General features: G+C 52.7%; 1 protein-coding gene across 1 annotated transcript in view; it reads right to left on the reverse strand.

Annotated features, from left to right (window-relative positions):
- Positions 1–12,633, reverse strand: part of RASSF5 (Ras association domain family member 5) — a 68,882-nt gene extending 56,249 nt beyond the window's left edge. Inside the window, exon 1 of the mRNA XM_072948333.1 lies at positions 12,112–12,633. Coding sequence (XP_072804434.1) covers positions 12,112–12,574 — 463 coding nt within the window. The 5' untranslated portion in view covers positions 12,575–12,633. The remainder of the gene's footprint in view (positions 1–12,111) is intronic.
- Positions 12,634–20,737: the final 8,104 nt, after the last annotated feature.

The raw sequence follows: 20,737 nt of genomic DNA on the forward strand, positions 1-20,737 counted from the left end.
ACTGGGAGCCATCGTTAAAGGTCCTCCTAGGAGCAGTTGCCAGTGAGGGCCCGCTGTGTGGATCAAGCATCAAGTCAACTGGTTGATGTCGATGTCAAGTTTAGCCCATATAATAACAGCTGGAGATGGGATTCTCCACCCCATTTTACACGGGGAAGAACTGACGCTCAGAGAGCTTAATCTGTATAATTACTTTACCACCAGGCATCCAGAATCTAGACTCGAGTTGGCCTGGCTCCAAGCCTGTTCTCTTAAATGCCACACTACAGGTTGCTCACAGAGTGCAAGTCAGCGGAGCTATCCCAGAGCCCACGGTCCGCAGTCTACCACTCCCGGCATCCTCGGGCATCCTGTCTTGCCCCTCCTCTTACAATCAATTCAATCCAAATGCGAACACAAGTTAAACGAGCAGGAGATGCAGGGTAGTATTTGCCCTGACCTTAATGCTGCCACTCCAGGCCCGATCGATTTTATTAAATCTATAACTCCTTGGCAGAGGAGCAAGGAAATGATCTGTTAGTAATTCTTAAGCGGGGGTGGGGGGGATGGTGGGAAGAGGATGGATGTGAAGACACGAGTGAACACTGAAATGGAGGAACTCAGTCTCCAGCTGTGAGACCCCAGTCTCTCATATGTGAGGGTCATAGTGTGTATCAGGCTATTGATGAGGATAAATTATTCCAGCTGGCTAAAGAGTATTTGTCTCCAAATGGGGACTGGATCTAGTGGGATTAAAATTCTCACTTTTCAAGAGGTAAAACCTTAATCAGAAAAAAATTTATTTTCCATAATTAGGAGCATATTGTCTTTTAAATTCTGCTTTCATAAACCTAGCCCAGTGATGACTTTTCAGTTTAGTTCCATCCCTAAGACCCAGTGTTGGGTCCCACCCAGATGCCCACCTATCCTGAATGTATGAGAACAGCCTGGAGGCAAAGGGGGCAGGGGCCCAAGGAAAGCTGATGCGCTCCAGATAACCAGCCACCAAAGAGAGGCAGCTAGAGGTCAGTGAGGTGAGGAGAATCCAGGAATGAGGGGCTCCAGGTCTGTGTGCAGCTCTGACACTGCCAGGGGCCTGACTCCTCTGGGCCACTTTATCTGTGACATAGAATAACACATTCCCATTCCCACCATGCAGGGATCTGGAGGGAATAAATGATACTTAAAACAAATAAACCCCCCCAAACAAACAGACAGACATAAATGCCCTGGATCTTTAGTAGGAAAGAGCTGCAGGAATATAAGATGCTGTAAATAGCTTGATACAACAGGAAGAACACTAGGTTGGAAGGCAGGTGCCCGAAATCCCGGTCCTGAAGCTGCCACCAACTTTCATTGGCCTCAGCCTCCTTCATTTGAAAAAAATGGAGTAGATGACCTAAGATGCTATGAAAATTTGAATCACAACTGTCTCACCTCCTCACCTTTCACTTACCCTACACTGTCCCGTTATCCCTCCTGAGACAAGGACTGTTCTCACCCCAGTGAGCACTCAGGGAAGGAAGCTGCAGCCCAGTCACTGCTTGAGACTGGGGGTTCCGTCCAGCTGTGTTCTGCCCAGCAGCCTCCAGCCCCACACTGCCTGCTTCTGGCGGCCCCATAGCCACCTCCACCAACCATGCAGGTGAGAAGACTTTGCCTAGGAAAATTTGCTGCGCTGGGGTCCTTGAAAGGCGGACCCTGCAGTTGGCAAGGTCAGACACTCCTGGGAGCTATAGGATGGGCAGAATGGACACAGGCGGCCACTCAAGTTGCCCATCCATGTGCTGCCCGCTCAGGGACCAGATCAGAATGACTGCTTGGCCCTAATTCTCAACCAAGGAGAGGCCACTAAAACCCACAGCCAACACGGACCTCTGAAGTTCCACCAAAACCACCTAAAGGTTTAGTGAGTTTCAGTCCTGGGGAGTCAGAGTAGGGCAAGGAGTGATGCTGAGCTCAGCATTAAACACCAGGCGGCCAGAGGTTCCTGCACTGCCTTCCCCATGGAAAAGGCCACGAGGCCTGGCCTCTGAACCCAAGCCCCCTTGAGCCCCCTCGAATGCTCCCAGCTGGAGCGGCTGGGACCTACCTCGAGCCAGCTGTGCCTGGAGCTTTACTGGTCCCAAGTGGCTTTTAGGGAGCCTGCGGAAAAGCCGCTGGAGTCGCGAGGTGACTCTGCCGAAGCAGGCAGAGGCCGCCTCCTCTGCCCGGCCCTCGGTCATCCCGGCTGGGCTCCAGGCCCGCAGGAGATCAATAGCTTCTCTCTCAGCTGGCGTCAGGAATGGAGCGACGAAGCAGGGAGTCACTGGCCCTGGGAGGACTCCGGGCCTTGTGTGACCCTGGCTTTGCTCAGATCAGCCCAGCCTCCCTCCCTGTTTCTCCAAAGGAAGTCACGGGCACTTGGGACCTCGGGACGGCCCCAGCCCAGCCTGACAGATGCCTTCTCCTCCCCAGCTGAGGTCCTATCCCCTCCACCTCCCCCAGTGGAAAACTTTCTATTCCTGGGGCTTTTAGCTTGATAAGATAAACATGCCCCCACCAAACAGACTGCAGGAAGAGCCTGCCCTGGGCCTCACTTCTCAGGAGCGCCTGTGAGTCTGAAAATCAATGTCTCCAAACTTTCAACGTGACAGAAGTGATCGGTTACCTCACATGTGTCCGGCCCAGGAGCTCGTTAATGGATTTCTTTGGGGATGTCGGATTAATAACGCTTTACCAGCTGTACAGGCTCCTAAGGGACCAGCGGGCTAATTCGCATCCTCCCACGCTAAGCCTGGGGCGGGGAAGAGCTTTCAGCCGCCCGTGCCCATAGGAAGCCGTGTTGCCTTAAGATGGTCAGACCATTTATCTGAGAGCAGATACCCGAGCAGAGAAGAGGCACAGGAGGAAGACAGAGAAAAGAAGAAAAGAATCAGGTCTCTCATGAAGAGGGCAGAAATGTTCTCTTGCCCCAAAATGGTGCTCACAGGATGTCCCCTCAACAGTGACTCCCAGAAGCAACCATCCAAGTCCTGGTGGGGAAGTTCCCAGAGGCCCTGTTACCCAGGCCGAGAAGGGTGGCTGGCAGTGCACAGGCAGCAAAGTCTTCCAGGAAAGCCACTGGAGAGGGTGTCTGCCCCCTGCACCGCCCAGAGGTCCCAGAACTCGTCTGCCAACCGCCAGTGGGGGCCAGCTTCAGATAAAGGAGGGCGCTGCCCTATAACCGGAGGAAACGTCCCCCAGAGGCCTCGGGCGGAAATAAAGCTGCATTTACATCTCCGCACACTGGTCACCTAGTGTCGGGTCCGGGAGGCGGACACTCCTGAGTTCAGATGTTAGTCTTCCATAGCCACTGACCTGCTCCCGCTCCTTTGAGCTGTCGTTCCTCCTCAGGCGGCGGAGAACGTTGAGGAGCCTCTCCCAGAGGCCAGGCCCTCGGGCCACTTAGAGAAGAAAATGGTAAAACCAACCCAAGCTGCACTTGACCTTCCACATAGGGTTCCCTATCACCTGCCCTCTCACAGGACATCTGACCTGGCAGCCCCACCTGATCGCCCCCCGTGGCTGAGGGCCTCTGTGGTGCAATAACAATAAAGCACATTGTTTATAAATCATCTATTTAACACAGAAATGCCCCCGAACGCCTCCTTCCTTGGGCCGGGCCACTGGATCTGTCTCCCTAATGCTTCCTTGGGGGACGGGGCTGTCAGCGGGCTTCGCTGTGATCCTCCAGTGAACTGGGCAGCTTGGCACAGATGAGGCTCATAAGTGAGTCCAGGTCCTGAAATGACACTGGGGGCTGTCGTGTGAGGTTGGGAGCCCACGTTCCCTGCCCCACTGGGACACGAGATCTTCAACGAGGGCCCAGGAACTCCCGCCTGGCTCAGTGCAGGCAAGGGCGGCATTCCCATGTCTGTGCTCAGAGGACAGGCACATGCTGGGGGAATTTTTAATCATGAGTCATGTGCAACGGGGGGAAATCCCTCCCGAATGTCCCCCTTGGGCTCAAGGATATACTGATCTCACTTCTCCTTTTCCTCATCACACAGCTGTTTTGGGGGACAGGCTAAGCCACTGGGGAAGCCAGCAGGAAAGAAATGGCAGACTCTGGATGGGGTTTTGGGAGGTTCTAGAATCTTCACTCCTGACCTTCTGAAAACTTGGAAAGATTGTCCACTGAAGGTATAGTGTAGGAGGAACACGATCTGGAGGCAGGGGAATGCCCACGATGACCTCTTGCTGCATCAACCCAATAACTTCCAGGCTGAAGACAGAGTCCAGCCAAGGCCAACATCATTTGAAGAAACAGCCTTCACCATCTTAAGCGATAAAACATATTCTCTGAAATAATCTATTCATATAAAGGTCCCTCCAGATTGCTTTTAAAAACATTCATCACTAGACAGACATTTACATACTATCTCCTCAACGATTTTTCTAAAAACTCTCAAGTTACAGCTGGAATCCTTTGTTCCATTTGAATACTAAGGCATCTCTGAGGGTTTTATGGGGTTTTTTTTTTTTTTGATTTTTAATACTTCCCTCAGTTGCAGAAACGACATGATTGTTTCAACAGAAACCACAAAACCTCCAGCTTCCATTTGATTTGGATGGAAAAAATAGCTCCCTCCAAGTCAGCAAGGAAAGTAAGGGATGAGATCCCCAAATGTGAGCCTGACTTGGAGACACAGACAGTCAGAGGTGGGGTAGGAGTGTGGGGGGTTCCCCTAGATTTTCTGTTCCCCAAGCAGCCACACCACTGCCTGGGACAGAGCCAGAGGTCCATTATGCAAACCTCAGTTTATTTTCCAGTCCCAATCCAACTCTTCTTCCCCGTAGCTGTCCCCTCTGAGACACAACCTAACTTCTCTTTGGCTCTTGGTTAGTCCCGTGTTATGAACTTTGACCTTGGGTCATGGCAAGGTGGGGACATGGAACAGGAAAAGGTCTTCAACTTGCATTTCTTTCAACCTAATACCAATGAGGGTGGGGTGGGGTGGGGAGAGACTCACTTGTTCCTTTTATCTTGGGATTTAGAAAAAAACTTCACCTTCTGTTTAAAGACCTCATAGTGCAGACATGCTGAAAATCGACTTAGAAACCAAATGCTGAAAATAGGCTGAAGTGCCGCCAACTCTCAATTATCCAGGCACTGGCCGATCGTCTAGCCTGCACACGGCTTTCCTGCACCTTGGCTCACCCTCCTCTTTTTCTGTATCTCTTTTTATGGACACTTCAGCATTCATTGGCAGAAGGGAGGCAGATGAATGATGAAACTCCACTAACTCGCACGTTCAGTGACATCAGCTCATAGGGCAAAATGCTACGTTGGGTTCTGGTGCTGGTTTTGCTACTAATGATCTGGGTCATCTTAGAGAGGTCATTGCCTCACTGAATGCTGTGTTTCCTCATCCGTGAGATGGTCATGATTCAACCAGCCCTGCCTACATCACAAGGGTACTGCCGGGCTCAGCAGAGCTGGGACACAAGAAAGTCCTTTAGATCCAGCCACATCAGCTCTGAGATAATAGTTATTGCTGCTCCTACAGTGTCTTGGCCATTCTCAGCCCTTCTTGATCCATGTGAATATTTCCATCTTAGCAGGTTCATAGAGTATCAATTTGTATCTTCAGCAAACACAGTGACCATTCTTTACCAGATCCAGCATCCAGTAGAAACAAAACATTAAAGGATTTTAAAAAAAAATAGGCAGAGAACATCATTCTTCTTTCAGGCTTTTGTGAACCTGTGGTCTGATTTCTGGAAAGTTCATGTAAGCCATGCTCTCACATTCTAGCAGTCCTAGTCAACAGCCACTGCAGATGTCTGGGTGAGATCTGCTCTGCCCCGGAAATGTTTGTTCAAGAAACAGGGAGGGGGAGCAGAAGGTGGCGTGCAGGCCTCCACTGAAGAGCAAATATGACCCAGCCCCACTGTGCTCACAGGTGAGTGACATTCCCGGCCACCTGCCTGCTTGCCCAGTGACACACAGGAATGAACAGACTGGATTTTCTAATACCACCCTTCTTACGAACCCTCACCACAGTGTCAGCTCATGCCTCCCCTCCCGATGCCCTCAATGAGGCCAGGGCAGTAGGGGCAGGTAGGAAAATCCTGGAGAAAATTTGGGATGTGCTGTAGCCAGGGTCACAGACCCCTCAGCCAGGGCAGAGACCCCGGCTGCTCTTCCTCCGTCCTCTCCAAAAAAGGCAACGAAAGAACCAAACATCACAGCTTTCCCTGTGGGTGTATCTTCAAGAATGTTCTCTGTGCCAGGAACCAGAGGCAGGCTAGAACAGGCCCTGCATGAACTTGGCGGCCGCTTTGGGCCAACACCACAGCATGGAGAGTTCTTGGGGTCTACCAGGTCCCGCTCGCATCTCCTCGGCATGGTGGCGGGGTGCCTCGGAGAACATCTAGATGTCACCCCTTAGGTCTGAGTCAAGTTTTGACCATGGGGCAGGGCTCCCCATGACTACTCCCCAGCACCCGATTTTATTTCACTTAAACCAGTGCCCCCAGGGAACCGAGCCTGCTGCCCTGTCTGAAATCACCTCGGTCTCCTTGCTCTTTCTCCAAAGCCTAAAAGCTGGCTCTGCTCCCCTCCCAACCCCGAGATCCAGCTGTGAACATGTAGAAAGAAGCTTGCCAAAACTCTTGGAAAAAACCCCGAAGTGACTAAATGCACAACCATCTCCCCAGTCAGGGCTCCCATCCCAGCGTCAGCCGCCCCCAGCGCTTCGCGACCCAGCCAGGGAAAGCCAGGACAGGGCAGGCGGGAAGAGTGGGTGATGGAGTCGAGACAGATGGATGAGGCACCTTGGAGAGGCCAAAAGCATCTTGTCAATGGGATTTGTAAGTACACGGTGGGTGAAGAGACAGCAGGGGCTGGTGCTGATGGAAGCCGGGGTGGGAGGAGCGGGGAGCGTTCTGCCTGCGTGCTGCGCATGCCCACAATACTTACCTGCCCGGAAGACTCACCTAGTCACCTAGTCGTCTGAGGAATGCGAAGAGGAAGGACCTCTAATGAGGCCAGAGAGTGTTTACAGCTTCCTCATCAGCCTTAATAGTACTAGGCAGGGCAAGAGGAGCAACAGCTCCTTCCCCGGGGAGACTGAGAAGCGAGGGAGGGAGTGGGGAGCCAGCGAGGGCTCTGTGGGAGAGCAGCTGGGGAGCAAAAGCCTGGAGGTTCCCATCGCCTCCCCACTGGGGGCTGCCTCTGACCCAGAGGTGCTGGGCATGGTCCCAAGGAGGGAAATGACTTGAAAGCCGGAGATGGCCCCAGGCCTTCTAGGCCAGTTGGGTTTGCCCTTCTAACCTTCCCTGCCCCCAGCCAGACGGACGGACGGACAGACAGACAGACGGGGCGATTCCTCTCCACATGAGACCCCGGCAGGAGCCTCTCCTCACTCTGATCTCATGAAGCTATTCCAAGGAGGAGAGTGGCAGCAGCATGGAAATACTTTGGGAAAAGGTACCATCATGGACCTGCGAAGAATTCTTCCTGTGCTCATTCTCAGAGCTGGGCTGCCCTGGGTCTCAGCTGCCCTCCTGAGCCTCTGGCCCCTGTCCCCACGCACTTCCCACACTGGTGCTGGCTTCTTGAGGCAGGCGGGTCACCTCACCAGCCAGGCAGGGCCCTGGGGCTGGGCTATGGGCTGTCTTTTCCCTGTCACTCAGGGCCTACCTGCCAAGCTTGGCACGGACTGAATTCACTGGTAAACTTGGGGAGGAGAGAGAGGATCCCAAATCAAACCGGGCCGTGCTGAGGGGAGATGTCAATTCATTTCCACCTAATAAGTCTGCAGGATCCGCAGGAGAACACACACGTTCATTACCAAGTCTAATGAGGCTGGCAGACAAATGGCATTAATCATTTTTTGACTGTACCTGGGATTCAAGCCCCTCTTACTCTATAATCAGAAAATATTACGCTCTGATGAATGGGGGCAAAAATTAAATCCACATTTAATCCTTTCACTTTCATCTTGTGAAAATACAGGAAGCAGGGAGGAAATGAAACAGAGGCTATGGCTTGGGGATCTCAGATGGCCTCTCTCAAAGCATCCCTGGTCCTTTCTCTGTGCCCCCATGCCCCTCCCCACACACGCCACTAGGACTTTGCCCAAGAAGACCTCAGCCGGAGCCAGGGGCAGGGGAGGGGCTGGAGGTGGGGGATTCCATTATCCCTAACAACAAAATGTCCATTTCCAGGGCTTAGTTTCCTAATCTCCAAAGCCAAACATGGGCCTAAATCAATGAAGATGCTCAGGCCATGTACGTCAGTGATGCTGGGTATCCTGGACAAATAAGACATTTCCCACGTGCCCAAGGTTCCTGGGTCTGCTCTAGGGAGATGCAATGTCCCAGTGACCTCCTCCATGAAGAACTCATGGAAAGGGGTGGGTCTGCAGGATCTTGTGGCTGTCACAGGGGTGGCTCCAGTCTGTGCAGAGATGTGGGTTAAGCTGGACCATTAATGCAGTGACAAGACAGGGCTAGAAAAGCTGCACACGGGGCTCCCGTCCCCATCCCTGCAGGCTCCATGGCAAACACCTCATACTCACACCGTAATTCAAGTCTCTCACAGGAGGGGGAGGCCAGGACGATGAGCTCCAGGGCCCCCCTTTCAATCTATGATCCCAATTACGTAACACTTCATAGCTCTGAACAGCATCCCCTCCAAAGAGGACCAGCTCCAGGAACAGACACTCACTAGCAACATGCAAAGCATGTCCAAGCATCTGTCGTTGAATCTGAGTTGGGATGTGGAGGATTCCCTATTTTCCAGACCATTCCCTGATCCAGGATAGCTAACACATCCACCAAAGCAAGATGAAAGGTAAAAGGTCAACTCCACGTGCCTGCTATAGGAGAAAGTGTCCGCACTCTGTAAGGGACATTCCCTGAGAACAAAGCCAAAGGGCAGCCCACGAGTTTCCCAAGTTGTTTGCTGTTGACCGTTCCTTCCTAAAATGCTGGAAATGGATTCTCACCACTACCACCGCCCCCACCCCAATACACACAAATACACACACACATACACACTCATAAAATCTCCCTCTCCCTCCCAATCCCCACTGGGTTTCCTTCTCTATCTAACAAACATGATTTCTTTAATCCTAGAAATTAACATTAACTTTGAACGTTTCCTGTTGGCAAATCCAGCATTAACCAGAGTTCAGTTACAGACTTTGAAGTAGGGGTAAGCTTAACTTGGAGGAATTTTCACTACAAAGGCAGGCAGACAGTGAGAAGACAGTTTTCTAAAAGCCTGCCTTATTAAAAGCCCATTTTGCCACATGGCTCCCACCCAGTGTCAGCCTCCTGCTCAGATGTCATTCACATTCCCACTGCCCTTCGGCTCATTGCCAAGAGCAGGGCGTTTTAATCAGAAAAACAGGCCACCACCTTCATCAACCACTACTTACGGAGACTGTGCTCTGTGCTGGGGGCAAGGGGTACACAGGCAAGGCGCCAGGGTCTTGGTGACCTCTCAGCCACCGGCATCCTGTGAGGATGCGCCTCAGCCATGGCCAGCAGGAGCGGCACTGCCACAGGACGATTAACACTGCACCTCCTGGGATGCTCGCGGCACCCTCTTTTCCACTCAGCTCAGCAACCAGAGTTTGAAAACTGCACTCACTGCTTGGAAAGGTGATCCTAAGAAGGGTCAGGAGCCCAGACAAACTGTCACAGCTGTTGGATGGGAGTGGATAATAATAACACTCAAATTGCATTAAACATTTATACTGCATTCTGCCAGGCACTGTTCTAAGCACTTTACGTGCATTCATTCATTTAATTCTCACATTAACACCATGGAGAAGGTCGTGTTATCATTCCTATTTTTTTTTTTAAAAAAACAAGGACATGGAACACAGAGATGCCCAAGGACACACAGAGACGAAGTGGCAGAGTCAGGATTCAAACCGAGGTCTTCTGGTTCCAGGCCGTTCTCTTAGTCACTGCATAGTATGGCCTTTAAAAAGGCATGTTTCTGACCCCTGCTTTTCGAAACAAAGATAAAACAAAGCGACTTCAACCCCATGGAATTAGAACTTCGACTAACAGAAAGATGACTGCTGAGTCTGGCCTGCTGTGTCTCTACCTGCCAGCCATCAGGACATTTCTCAACTGTCCTCATCCAGCCACAGGTCCACAGTCAGTTAAATATTAATAACAGCAAACAGAGATTCCTCTCCATCACCCCTTGATTCCAACTCTGCTCCCTCGCTGGTGTTCAAACAGCTCTGGCCGGTATTAAACCACCTTGCCGAGGGCCACCAAGTCACACACAAAATCAGAGGAAATGGCCGTGCACCTGGGGCTTCCTGCTACAGAAACCATTTATGAACTAATCAAAGGAAATAATTCTAATGTGAAGTGAACATAAATTCATTTACTCATGGAGTATCGCCCATATACATATACAAACACACACACCATTATCAACAGCACCCCCCAAAATCATAAAGCTATATGCAAAATGTTCAACAACTGATTTAGTCCCCCAATGTCTTGATACAAACTAGAATTCCAGTGAAGTAAATTTCCCGGGATTCCAGCACAATAAAACCCATTACAGTGAGGATACGGCCTCTCCCTGTGTTTATAGGGCTGGTGGATGCAGTCAAGTACCCCAGGACCTTTGAGAGGGCAAAAGCTGCTAACACACCTGTGGGAAAGTTGCATTTGGTTCAACTGAAGGTCAGGGACACTTACCAGGTGACAGCAGCCCTCCAGCCACATCACACACCTCTATAACTTTTGCTCTTTGCTTTTTAATTAGCAGCTGAACTGAGTTCTGATGATGGTGGGAGCAGCACCCACTTTCCCCTCCAATCTTCCCCTTCCACTTGACCCTGGCTTAGAGTCTGAGCCCTCCTTCCCCGAAGCCAACTGCAGTGGGAGGCACACGGCAGAGCCTTGGCTGTGGACTGCAGAAAGAGGCAAGGCAGGCTTTTCCTGACATGCATATACTGCTGCTGTCCATTGCTGCAACTGGATGGGAGATGTGGGGCTGCTGTCATGTGGGAAGGGCTTTTGCTGAAAGATGCAAACCACAAGCCATTTCCAGAGATGCTTGCTAGGAGTTGTGCCATTGTCTGTGCTGTGTGCTTCAGATACCTGAACTGTCTATGTAAACACGTAAACACAGGGGTATGGCTAGCCTCTGCCAAGCATGGCAAGAGCAAATATGGGGGTGGGAAGAGGACATCCATTAAAGAAATACAAACATCTAACTGTTGGAAGAGAAAAATAATAAACCTCTGAGAAGACTGCAAATTTGCTAGGCAATCTTTGACACTGGGTGCCCAGTGTTTTATAGTCCCGTTTTGAGAAGAGTCTGTTTCAAGCAGAGGTTGGAGGGACCTGAGAGCTCTAGGGAGGAAGGGACAGGGCAGGTAGTTGGGTAATTTTGGAGCATGATAGCTGGTGCAGTAACCCAGGAGGAGGAAGGGGAGGAGGCACGGCACAGCCAAACATTAGAGCAGAGTCCAAAGGTCTGAGGTGCCAGAGGTGGAAGGCAAGAGGGGGCACAGGTCCAGGGTCAGGCTCTCTAACCTCACAGCCTGTTTCCATCCAAAGCCTAACCAGGACTCCTTCCTGTCCCAACAGGTCACCCTGGAGGAGGGGTGTACCATAGGCAGGCACGTACCATGGGCCTGTACGGTGGGCGGACAAATAAGCCATTTTGCCAATAACCCTAAGCACGGGTCAAACGGTCATCTCACCAGCCTCACCACCAGCCCCACCACCCACTCTCAAGAACCTATAACAAAAGCAAGAGGGTGCACAGGAGACACCAGAATGACCTTGTAGCTTCAGCCATCAACCCCAACCTGCGTGCATGTGTCGGTGTGAGTATGTGTGTGTCCGGGCAAGGGCGAGGCGTGCACCTATCAGGGGAAGAGCTATGTTAAGTACGGCATAACCATACCTGGGCAGTAGGCAGTCACTAAAGGACACCGGACAGGAAACGAAGGAGCAGAGTGTTTCCAGGGCTTATTTCCCCCAGGTAAAGTCCAGGTGTCCCCCGGAGCCAGAGAGGGCAATGCCCCGTCTCTGCCCGCCCCGGCCGCCTCGTGGCTGCCCGCCCGTGGACTGCGGTCTGCCCGCGCGCCCCTCCCCTGCCCTCACACTCACTAGCGCAGCGCAGCGCCTGCCGCAGCACCTCTCGGCCGCACAGGTCACACCAGCCCCGGCCGCTCCGCAGCGCCAGTTCGGCGAAGCAGTGCCCCTCGCCTCGCTCCGCCGGGACGCGGGGATCCTGCGGCTGCTCGAAGATGCTCCTCACGTCGCGGGGCCGGGGCGCTCCAGGCCGCCGCCGCAGTCTCTGCTGCAGACCAGGTCGGAGAGGGCGAGCGGGCCGGGAGGCCCGAGGCTGGGGCTCCGTGTCCCCCCGGGCAGCCCTCCGGGCACCGCGCCCCTCATGCGCCCCGGGCGCAGTGGAGACGGGCGCTGGGGCGCAGCGGCGCGAGGAGCGGCCCGGGGGCGCCGGCGGCGGCGGCGGCTCGGGACCGCTCAGGCTCTGCAGATAGCGCGGCGGTTCTGGGTCCAGGAGCAGGCGGTACGGGCGCTGCCCGATGGCCGGGGACGCCATGGCCATGCCGGGCTAGTGGCGGCGGCTCTCTGCGGTGGCGCTCCTCCCGAGTCCGCCTCGAGAGAAGGGCGGCCCCAGGCGAGCGCGCCTTTAAAGGGACCGCAGCCTGCAGGGCGGGGCGGGGGCGGGGAGACTTCGGAGAGGCAGGAAGGACGACCCGAGGGAATCACCGACCCACACAGCGACAGGGGCGGCGGTGGGGGGCGCCTGGGCGAGTGTGGGTTTAGGGACGTCTTCGGGAAGCTGGGGCAGCTGAAGGACTGCGTATGGGAAAGGCTTTATTCAGGACAACTCAGAAGAGGCATTTTGTAGGGGGCCGCCTGCCTGCCTGCCTGCAGTCCTGCCTCTTTCCCTCTCCTATCATTTCTCCCAACACCAGATTCCTACCCCCGGCCCCCGCCCACCCGCACCCCAACACGTCCAGGTGAGGGAACGGGCCGGAGGGAAGGGCTTAGGAACTAGCTGAGGATGGGGTCTAGGGAGATGTCCACAGGCTCAGTGTCTGCCCGCCACCCTCCTGGTTTTCACGCCGACCAGAGGAATGTCCCCCTTTGCGCTTCCACTCTCCGGATCGCAGAGGCCCGCCGCCCGCCGCTCCTCCGCGAGCCGAGCCAGGCGTGGGTCGGGGATGCCCGGCCCCGGCTCATGCGCCCGCAGCAGAGTCCCGTGACGCGGAGGGACGCGCGGCGGGGGACGCTTCCGATGCTGATGGCGAGAAGCCGCCTCCGCGGCGAGCGAGGCTGTCCGCGCGCCACTTTCACTCTTGTTGGATTTCCCCTCTCTCAGCCCCCCTGTCCGGCAGGATATTCCTTTCCTGGAAGACGTGGGGGTTAGTGATCCTGGGCCCTGGATTAGGAGAACACGCCAGCGCCTCGTGGGTTGGGAGGGCTTTTTCTTCCTAAGTCAAATCCTCCTGTCTCCACAGCTGCTCTGGTGATTACTGTGGAAATACCACCACCGCCACCCACCTCCCCGCAAAAGCCCAACTTTGTATCTGGTATGGACACTTCACCTACGGAAGCCAAGCAGAGGTCCCTTCCTATCAGCTCCAAGGCAGACTTCATAAACTCTCCCCACCCCTCGAGTTTAACGCCCTGCTATCACGGCCTTGAAAGTCATTGTAATTTTTGAACAAAGGGCTGGCATTTTCTTTCAGCGCTGGGTCCCGCAGATGACGTAGCGCGTTCTGAACATCTCTCGTGCGTGGGGAAACGAGACTGCTGGATCTTTGAACCTGTGTGTCCGGTCACAGACCAGTTGCATGACCCTGGCCTCTACAGTTTCCTTAACAATAAACTGGTCTGGGAGTGGGGAGATGCTTTTCCCATCCTCTCCACTCCCATCACTCAAACTCAAAGCTCACTGCCTGTCCTCTTAAAACTTGGGGTTCGGGTTGGTTGATTTAGCAGAAATCACCAGCGAACCAACTTTGGAAATTCACAGTCTTAAATTCTTCTAGGCCTCAGAGATGCTCCTTCCTCTTTCCAGGCCAGAGATGGGTCTCCCCCTAGTGTCTCCTAGGGAAATCTTCACTTTTCCTTTTTGATTTCCCCTTGGAGGTAATTTTTAGGTAATTCCTAAAATTTCAAGAGTCTAGTGGCCAGGGAATTCCCAGCCTGTTTTGGCCCATGACTTCTCCCTCAAGGTGGTGGCAACCACATAGAGTCCTCCGGTACCTGCGTCTACCGGAGGCTGGAGCTTCTCACCTTGTGAGGTGGCTTCTGGATGCATGGGAGGAGCGACCCACAGGAGCCAACACCACAGTGCTACAAAGCAGGAGTTAAGATGGGAGAGCGGGAGTGGGAGCCACCCCCCTGCTCCCCTCCTCCACCTTTCCTCTCCCCTGTCTGACCCTTGCTTTCTCTACATCAGTGGTTTTCAAATGTTGCCATGCATCGCCATTACCTGGAGGGCTTGTTAAATCACAGATTACTCGGCTCCACCCCCAGAGTTTCTGAGTCAGTTTGTCTGGGGCTGAGGTTTGAGATTTTTGCATTTTTAACAAGTTCCCAGGCAATGTTGATGTTACTGGTCCAAGGACCCACTACTTTAGATCTAAGGTAGTGATAAGAGAATGAACTTCTTCGTTCTCCGCCCCTCCCCCCACCGCCCACCCCGCAGAACAGGTGAAGTTCAGTGGGACATGACTGAGGAAAACCTAATGGGGGCTCTATCCCACAAAGCTTTCTGCTGAATATTTAAAAAGGAAACCATAATTTGCCTTTGTGGTCTCTTATTCCCATCTCTCCTACTTTTTCTGCAAGCAATTCTCTCAGGGTTGTTGCAGAAACCTGTATTGCATATACATATTTGCTTGTATCTGCCTTCTGTTATCCATCCATCTCCACAAGTTTGCGACTTGTTCAGAGATCACTCCCTCCAACTCTGGGAAGGCAGAGGGCTGGGTGAGGAGCAGGGTGTGCAGCAAGCCTGAGCTCTGGCGACAGCTTAGTGTGGCAAGAGGAAGAGACCTGGCAAAGAGTACATCACTGGAGGGCCAGTTTTGAAATGCCATATGTGGAATAATAGCACACAATCACCATCTCTGTCCTTCATCTCCCTCCCCCACCTTCCCACATGAGTCTGGGCAGCCCAGCCCAGATTCCCAGGATGGAGAGGCTTCTGGGATGAGTGTCTCCTTTGGCCCTGGAAACTGAGGACCATCTAGAAAAATCAGGCATAAACTCCTTTTCCCAGTCGCCTAAGCTGTGTAGAAAAATGCTCTGGTTTTGTTTTCTTGCTCCAGCTCTGATTAGGAGGAATGGTGGGTGGGGAGTTCTCTCAGCATTGAAGTGGAGGAGGAGATCCGGCAGGGTCAGGGCCCTACACTGGCTTCTGGAATGGGAATGGAGATGCAGATGGAGATAACATAACTTCATGGAACCAATCGAAAAAGTTTATCAAGTTTATCTTAAGGTTCATCTCATAAGCCAAGAAATTGAGGTCGAAAGAGGCAGCTCCATCTCCCAAACTCCTGCAGGAGGCTCTGTCTGGGACTTGCCTCTTCTGATGTCACCTTTCGCAGCCTAGTCCCCCACTTCCCCCAAAACACATCCTCTCCCACAACACACACACACACACACATACACACACGCACACGCATGCGTGCAACTCATTCCTCTTTCCCCAGGGAAGGAGTACTAAATAAACACTAGTCACACTGTAGGGTCAGGACCATGCCTGGGGTAGTGTCTGCTTCTTGAACTTCAAAATTGTTTGGATCAGCCTCTGGTCATGCAGGCCACAGAGGTGAGACCACAGTATCTGCTGAAACACCTCTACTGGGAGTTTTTTCCCCTTGTTAGCAGATCCTCTTGCTCAGAGCCATTGATTTTTTTCTGTTGGTGACTCACTCCCAAAAGAGTGGGTGTGCTGTTCTTATTTTTGACCAAAGGGAAGGATGATGACAGTGAATTTGAGTATGTGGTCAGTGTGTGAGGTCACTTCAGAGGTGGTCCCAGAGGCCATCAGACAGTTCCCTCATTGGGTGAGTCTCTTCAAGACTGTCCCTAACCCCCCTTGAGCTCCCTAGCAGGAAGGAAAAGGGAAGGGCAGAATGTGGCCTGACTTTCCGAGGGGAAGTTTTCTGGGTTTGTTTGGCTTTGAAGGCATTTGGAGTCGCCTGGAGTCCCCGAAGCATTTAGGGACCTCCCAGTGATTCTGACAGTACCACTGTCTGCACGGGATCACTGGACCTGTCAGGACAGGTTAGGTTATGCTGCGGTAATAAACACCCGCCAGATCTCAGCGCCTTTCATCCAGAGACATCTTTCTCACATTATATGCCCTTTGCCTGTTGGCAGGGACACTTTGTTCATCAAAGTTACTGGGGGACCTAGCAGCCACCATGTTGGATGTTGCCCATCGCCAAACCAGAGGGAAACCGAGAGAGCCCAGAGGCACCTACCCCAGCATGGAAAAGCTCCAGTCACTTCTGCTCACAACTCATCAGCCAGAACTAGTTCTAGAGCCCACCATACACAAGGGGAGCAGGAGGTGCGTTCCTTCCACGTGTCAGAATGGGCAAAGAGCTGGAAATATTTGGCGAACAGCACTAAAGAACCCTCACTGCAGTCTCTGAGGGCACAGAAGAATTATTCATTTACCAGGTAATTATCAAGTACCCACTATTTCTCAGGTGCGGTTCTAGGCACTAACAGTGCAACAGTGAGCTGGCCACGTTCTTGAAGCTTACATTTTAGTGGGAGAGTCAGATAATAAACATAGAAACGTAAGTGTAACATAGCATCAGGTCATGCGCACCATGATGAAAAGCAAAGCACAGTGAGGGACAGAAAGTCACAGGGGCGGCTATATGAGATTGGGGGTCAGGAAGGACCTCACTGAGGAGTGGACGTTGAAACACAGACCTGAATGGAGTAAGCCCTTTATCTGCCTGAGCAAGGGTGGTCCAGGCTGAAGGACCAGCAGGCGCAACATTCCCCACACTTTCTCAAGCTTTACGAGCATGAGTTTGTTCCAAATGTGTATTTCCTAGACCCTCCCCTCCGGAGGTCAATTCAGTAAGTCTGGTTATTGGCTTGTATTTTATGCAAGTCTGATTAACATCACTCACAGACCACACTTTGAAAATGGGACCAAGGTAGTGGGTGGTTGGGATGGTGTGAGCCCCGTTGTAGACATCTGAGGAAAAACGCTCTGACCCTTGACAGCGCTCTAGGCGGCTTCCTTCCCTTCTGGGGCAGCTTGTTGCCTACAGTCCCCGGCCTCCCCGGAAAGTGGGTGGTACCTTCCATTGCTAGACTGTGAACAGGAAGTGTGACAAAACTTTGTCGCAGAATTAAAATGTTCGTGAAATTCCCTTGTAAAATGCTATATGCTTCTATATTCACTCAGGAAACACCATCAAATACCTACTGTGCAGCAGGTACTCTTGGCTTGAATGACTTGGCTGAATTGTCATGACAACTCTGTGAAGTGGCCAACGTTCCTGTTTTCCAGATGAGAAAACTGAGGCTCAGAGAATGTATGTGACTGGCCCCCAAAGGTGCCACAGTCTAGACTCAAATCCATGATTTTGCCTTTGCGCTGCCCAGCTGGTGTGATTTGGAAAAAAAAAAAAAAAGAGGGGAGGGCGCTGTGTTTAAAAATCTCTGATCTCACTTTGTAGGAGCTGTTGGAAGCATCAGAAAAATCTTTTCCCATTTTTTTCTCTCTATTGAAATCTGTTCCACTTTCAAAGTCTAGTTCAAATACCAGGTCCTCCACAGAGCCTTCGCAGAGTCCCCCAGACCTAATTCATTGCTCTTTCTCCTGGGAAAGATGGCAGCAGGTTGCTTGTGTCTTTAGCATTCACATCGCCCTAACATGTCATGATGAAGTTTTTACATTTTTGCCTCCCTCACTTGGGTTTTGTTGGTCTTCCTGATCCCACCGTGCAGGGCAACTAGGTGCTCATTAAATGTTTAGTGAAATGAACTCAGTTGTAGGCGCCCCCCCAGGACGTATCTCTTAATAGCCCTTCAAGACAGGGCCCTGCACCCAGGGAGGGGGAGGTGAGGGAACTCTTTGATCTCGAGAGAATAGAAGGTGCCTGAAGGCAGGCGGGAGCTGGGTAGAGGTGGGGAGGGGTTGGTAGCCCCATTTAGGACTCAGGTGCCCCTCCGAGGTTGCTGGGTGGATTTCCTGCCTTCGGGTGCTGGTAACTGACCAGGATGAGGGCCGGTAGGTCACCATCTTCACTCCCAGGGGGGATGGGCATTCGGTGTGTCACCCAACTCCATTGCTCCCATGGGGGTCATCTAGGTCCTTGATGACAGTGCTTGGGAACAAGAAGGGCAAACCAGGGTGGGAACGTGAGCAGGGATCTGAGGCCTCCTGGAACCGTGTCACCGTGTAGGGAGGGGGTGGGTGGGGCTTGTTTTCCGGTGGTTTAGTGGCACCTCCTCCATCTGCGTCTCAGTTATGGAATTTTTCCACCCCGAGCCACTCTGCCAGGCTTATGATAAGACTGGTTTGTGTGTGTGTGTTTCTTCTTTCCGTGTCGGAAAAACTCAGCTATTCCAGGCAGATTTGTCAGCAGCTTTTTCCCTCAGCTGGAGGGGAGGCTCCAAGCCACAGCCACGGACGTTCCAGCGCTCAGCCAGCTCCGGGCCCATCGCTATGGCAGGAGGCCATGGACTGGGGCTGTGACAGACCAGTCGCCTGGATGACCTCCCAGGCGGTCCCTGCTCCCACCCCAGCCTATTAGAAGCACACATGTGCAAGTGCACACCTCCTCCTTTCTGGGTCTTTGTTTTGTTCCTCTTATTTCTGCTCCTTGGCCCCCTCATGGTCTTTCCTGCTTTCCCTCTGTATCTGGCCCCTCCTGTCCATCCTTCATCCTTCCCTCCCACCCTCTGTCCTTTCCTCACTCTCAGCTCTTCTTTCTCTCTGTCTCTCTCTCTGGTGAGAGGCTAAGGCAAAGGGCCTGATGGCTTCAAGTGGCGGCTGTAATTCAGAGCTTCCCAGGAAATAAGCTGAAGCTACTTCAGGTCACGCTGGCCTGTTCCTTACCATACCACCTCCCACCGGGGTTGCCTGATTACGGATTCTCTGTGAGATGAGGGAGGAAGCCAGGAATTCCACCCTTTGCAAAGTTGCTGGCGCAGTTTGGAAGTGACACCCAGATGAGCAGCTGCAGCTGCCCCCTGAGGCTGCCCCTGCTGAGGAGGGGCAGCTGCACGCACGAGAAAGTGAAAGGTGGGCCCTGGAGGAGGGGGGCCCCTTGTGTCTGTGCTGGGCACTCACACGTTCTCTGCTGGGCCCTGCAGACTCTGCCTCAGGGTCCTCAAACCTGAGCTTGCAGAAGAATCACCAGGGAAGCGCATCAACAATGCAGATTCCTGGGGCCACATCCTGACCAAAGTGGAATCAGGGGGCACACGGGCTTCCAGAATCTGGGTTTTGAACCCAAACGCGTTTCCAAAGAAGAAATTGAGTAGATTCTGTAAGAGAGGCAAAAACTATTTCCCTGCAGCTCCAGGACACAGAAAGAGGAGCCAGGCTCCCCAGAGTTGCTGCACTCCCCACTGGGGAGCCGGACGGCCCCTGCTTCCTTCTAGTTAGGTCCTTTTTTAAATAGCTGTTTTGTTTTGATTTTTAAATATTTTTTCTTTGTATTTTCTAGGTGACTGTTTATCTATTAGTTTTTGGGGGGTGGATGAGGTAATTAGGTTTATTTATGTATTTATTTTTGGAGGCGGGGCTGGGGATTGAACCCAGGACCCTGTGCATGCTAATCATGCTCTCTGTCACTTGAGCTCTACCCCCCAACCCTGAGTTAGGTCCCTTTGAACTAAGCTATGGACTCTTTCCAGATATTGGTGACGGATCTGAGCCACTGACTGCGCCTGTCTGAGACAAGAGCTCTTGTTTCTCTAGCCGCCCTGCCCGGCGGTCCCAGCCACAGGAGGTGGGGCTGGGAGGTGGGGTGTGCAGAGAACCAACGTGGTATCTCAGGCCCCTTGTGGAAATACCTAATCTATTCCTACCCATACCTTTGAAAGATACCATCTCCATTTTACGAGTGAGGGAACTGAGGCATATGGTTTCAATCCACCCTCCACACAGGCACCAAAGAGTTGTATCTTTAAAATACCAGTTGGACTTGACCGAAAACCTGTTTCTGTGGTTCCCTGAGGTAAATCTCAAGTTCCTTCGTGTGGCCTCCAAGCAGCTTTTGGGTCTGGCTCCTCCCTTCGCTCCACGCCCACTTCCCACTTCAATCTGCTCTCCGGTGACACGAATACCTCTAGTTCCTTCCGTGCCTGGGCTGGTGCCTTCCCACTGCCGGGGATGCTCTCCGTGCCTCTCTGCTAGGTAGCTCTGCCCACCTACCAAGACCGCACGCTGGAATCTCCTGACCCCCTCCCGGGCACCCTAAACACCCCTCCCCTGTGACGGCGGTGCCACAGTCCTACACCTGAGCTGTGCATCCCTGTCTCCACACATTCCTGCGATACTCAAGTGCCTTCCCCCTTCAAGGTGAGTTTTTCAGGGACAGGCATGGCATCTACATAGTTCCATTCCAGCACCTCGCCCGGGACCTGGCACACTGCAGGTGCTCAGTTCACGTCTGAGAAACTGACCGGGCTCTTCATCTTAAGTGTCACGTTAGGAATCACTACAGAGAATAGAGGTCTCAGGCACCTGAGGGCCTTACAAGGT

Source organism: Vicugna pacos, chromosome 23 (genome assembly GCF_048564905.1).
Source record: "Vicugna pacos chromosome 23, VicPac4, whole genome shotgun sequence".
NCBI classification, from domain to species: Eukaryota; Metazoa; Chordata; class Mammalia; order Artiodactyla; family Camelidae; genus Vicugna; species Vicugna pacos.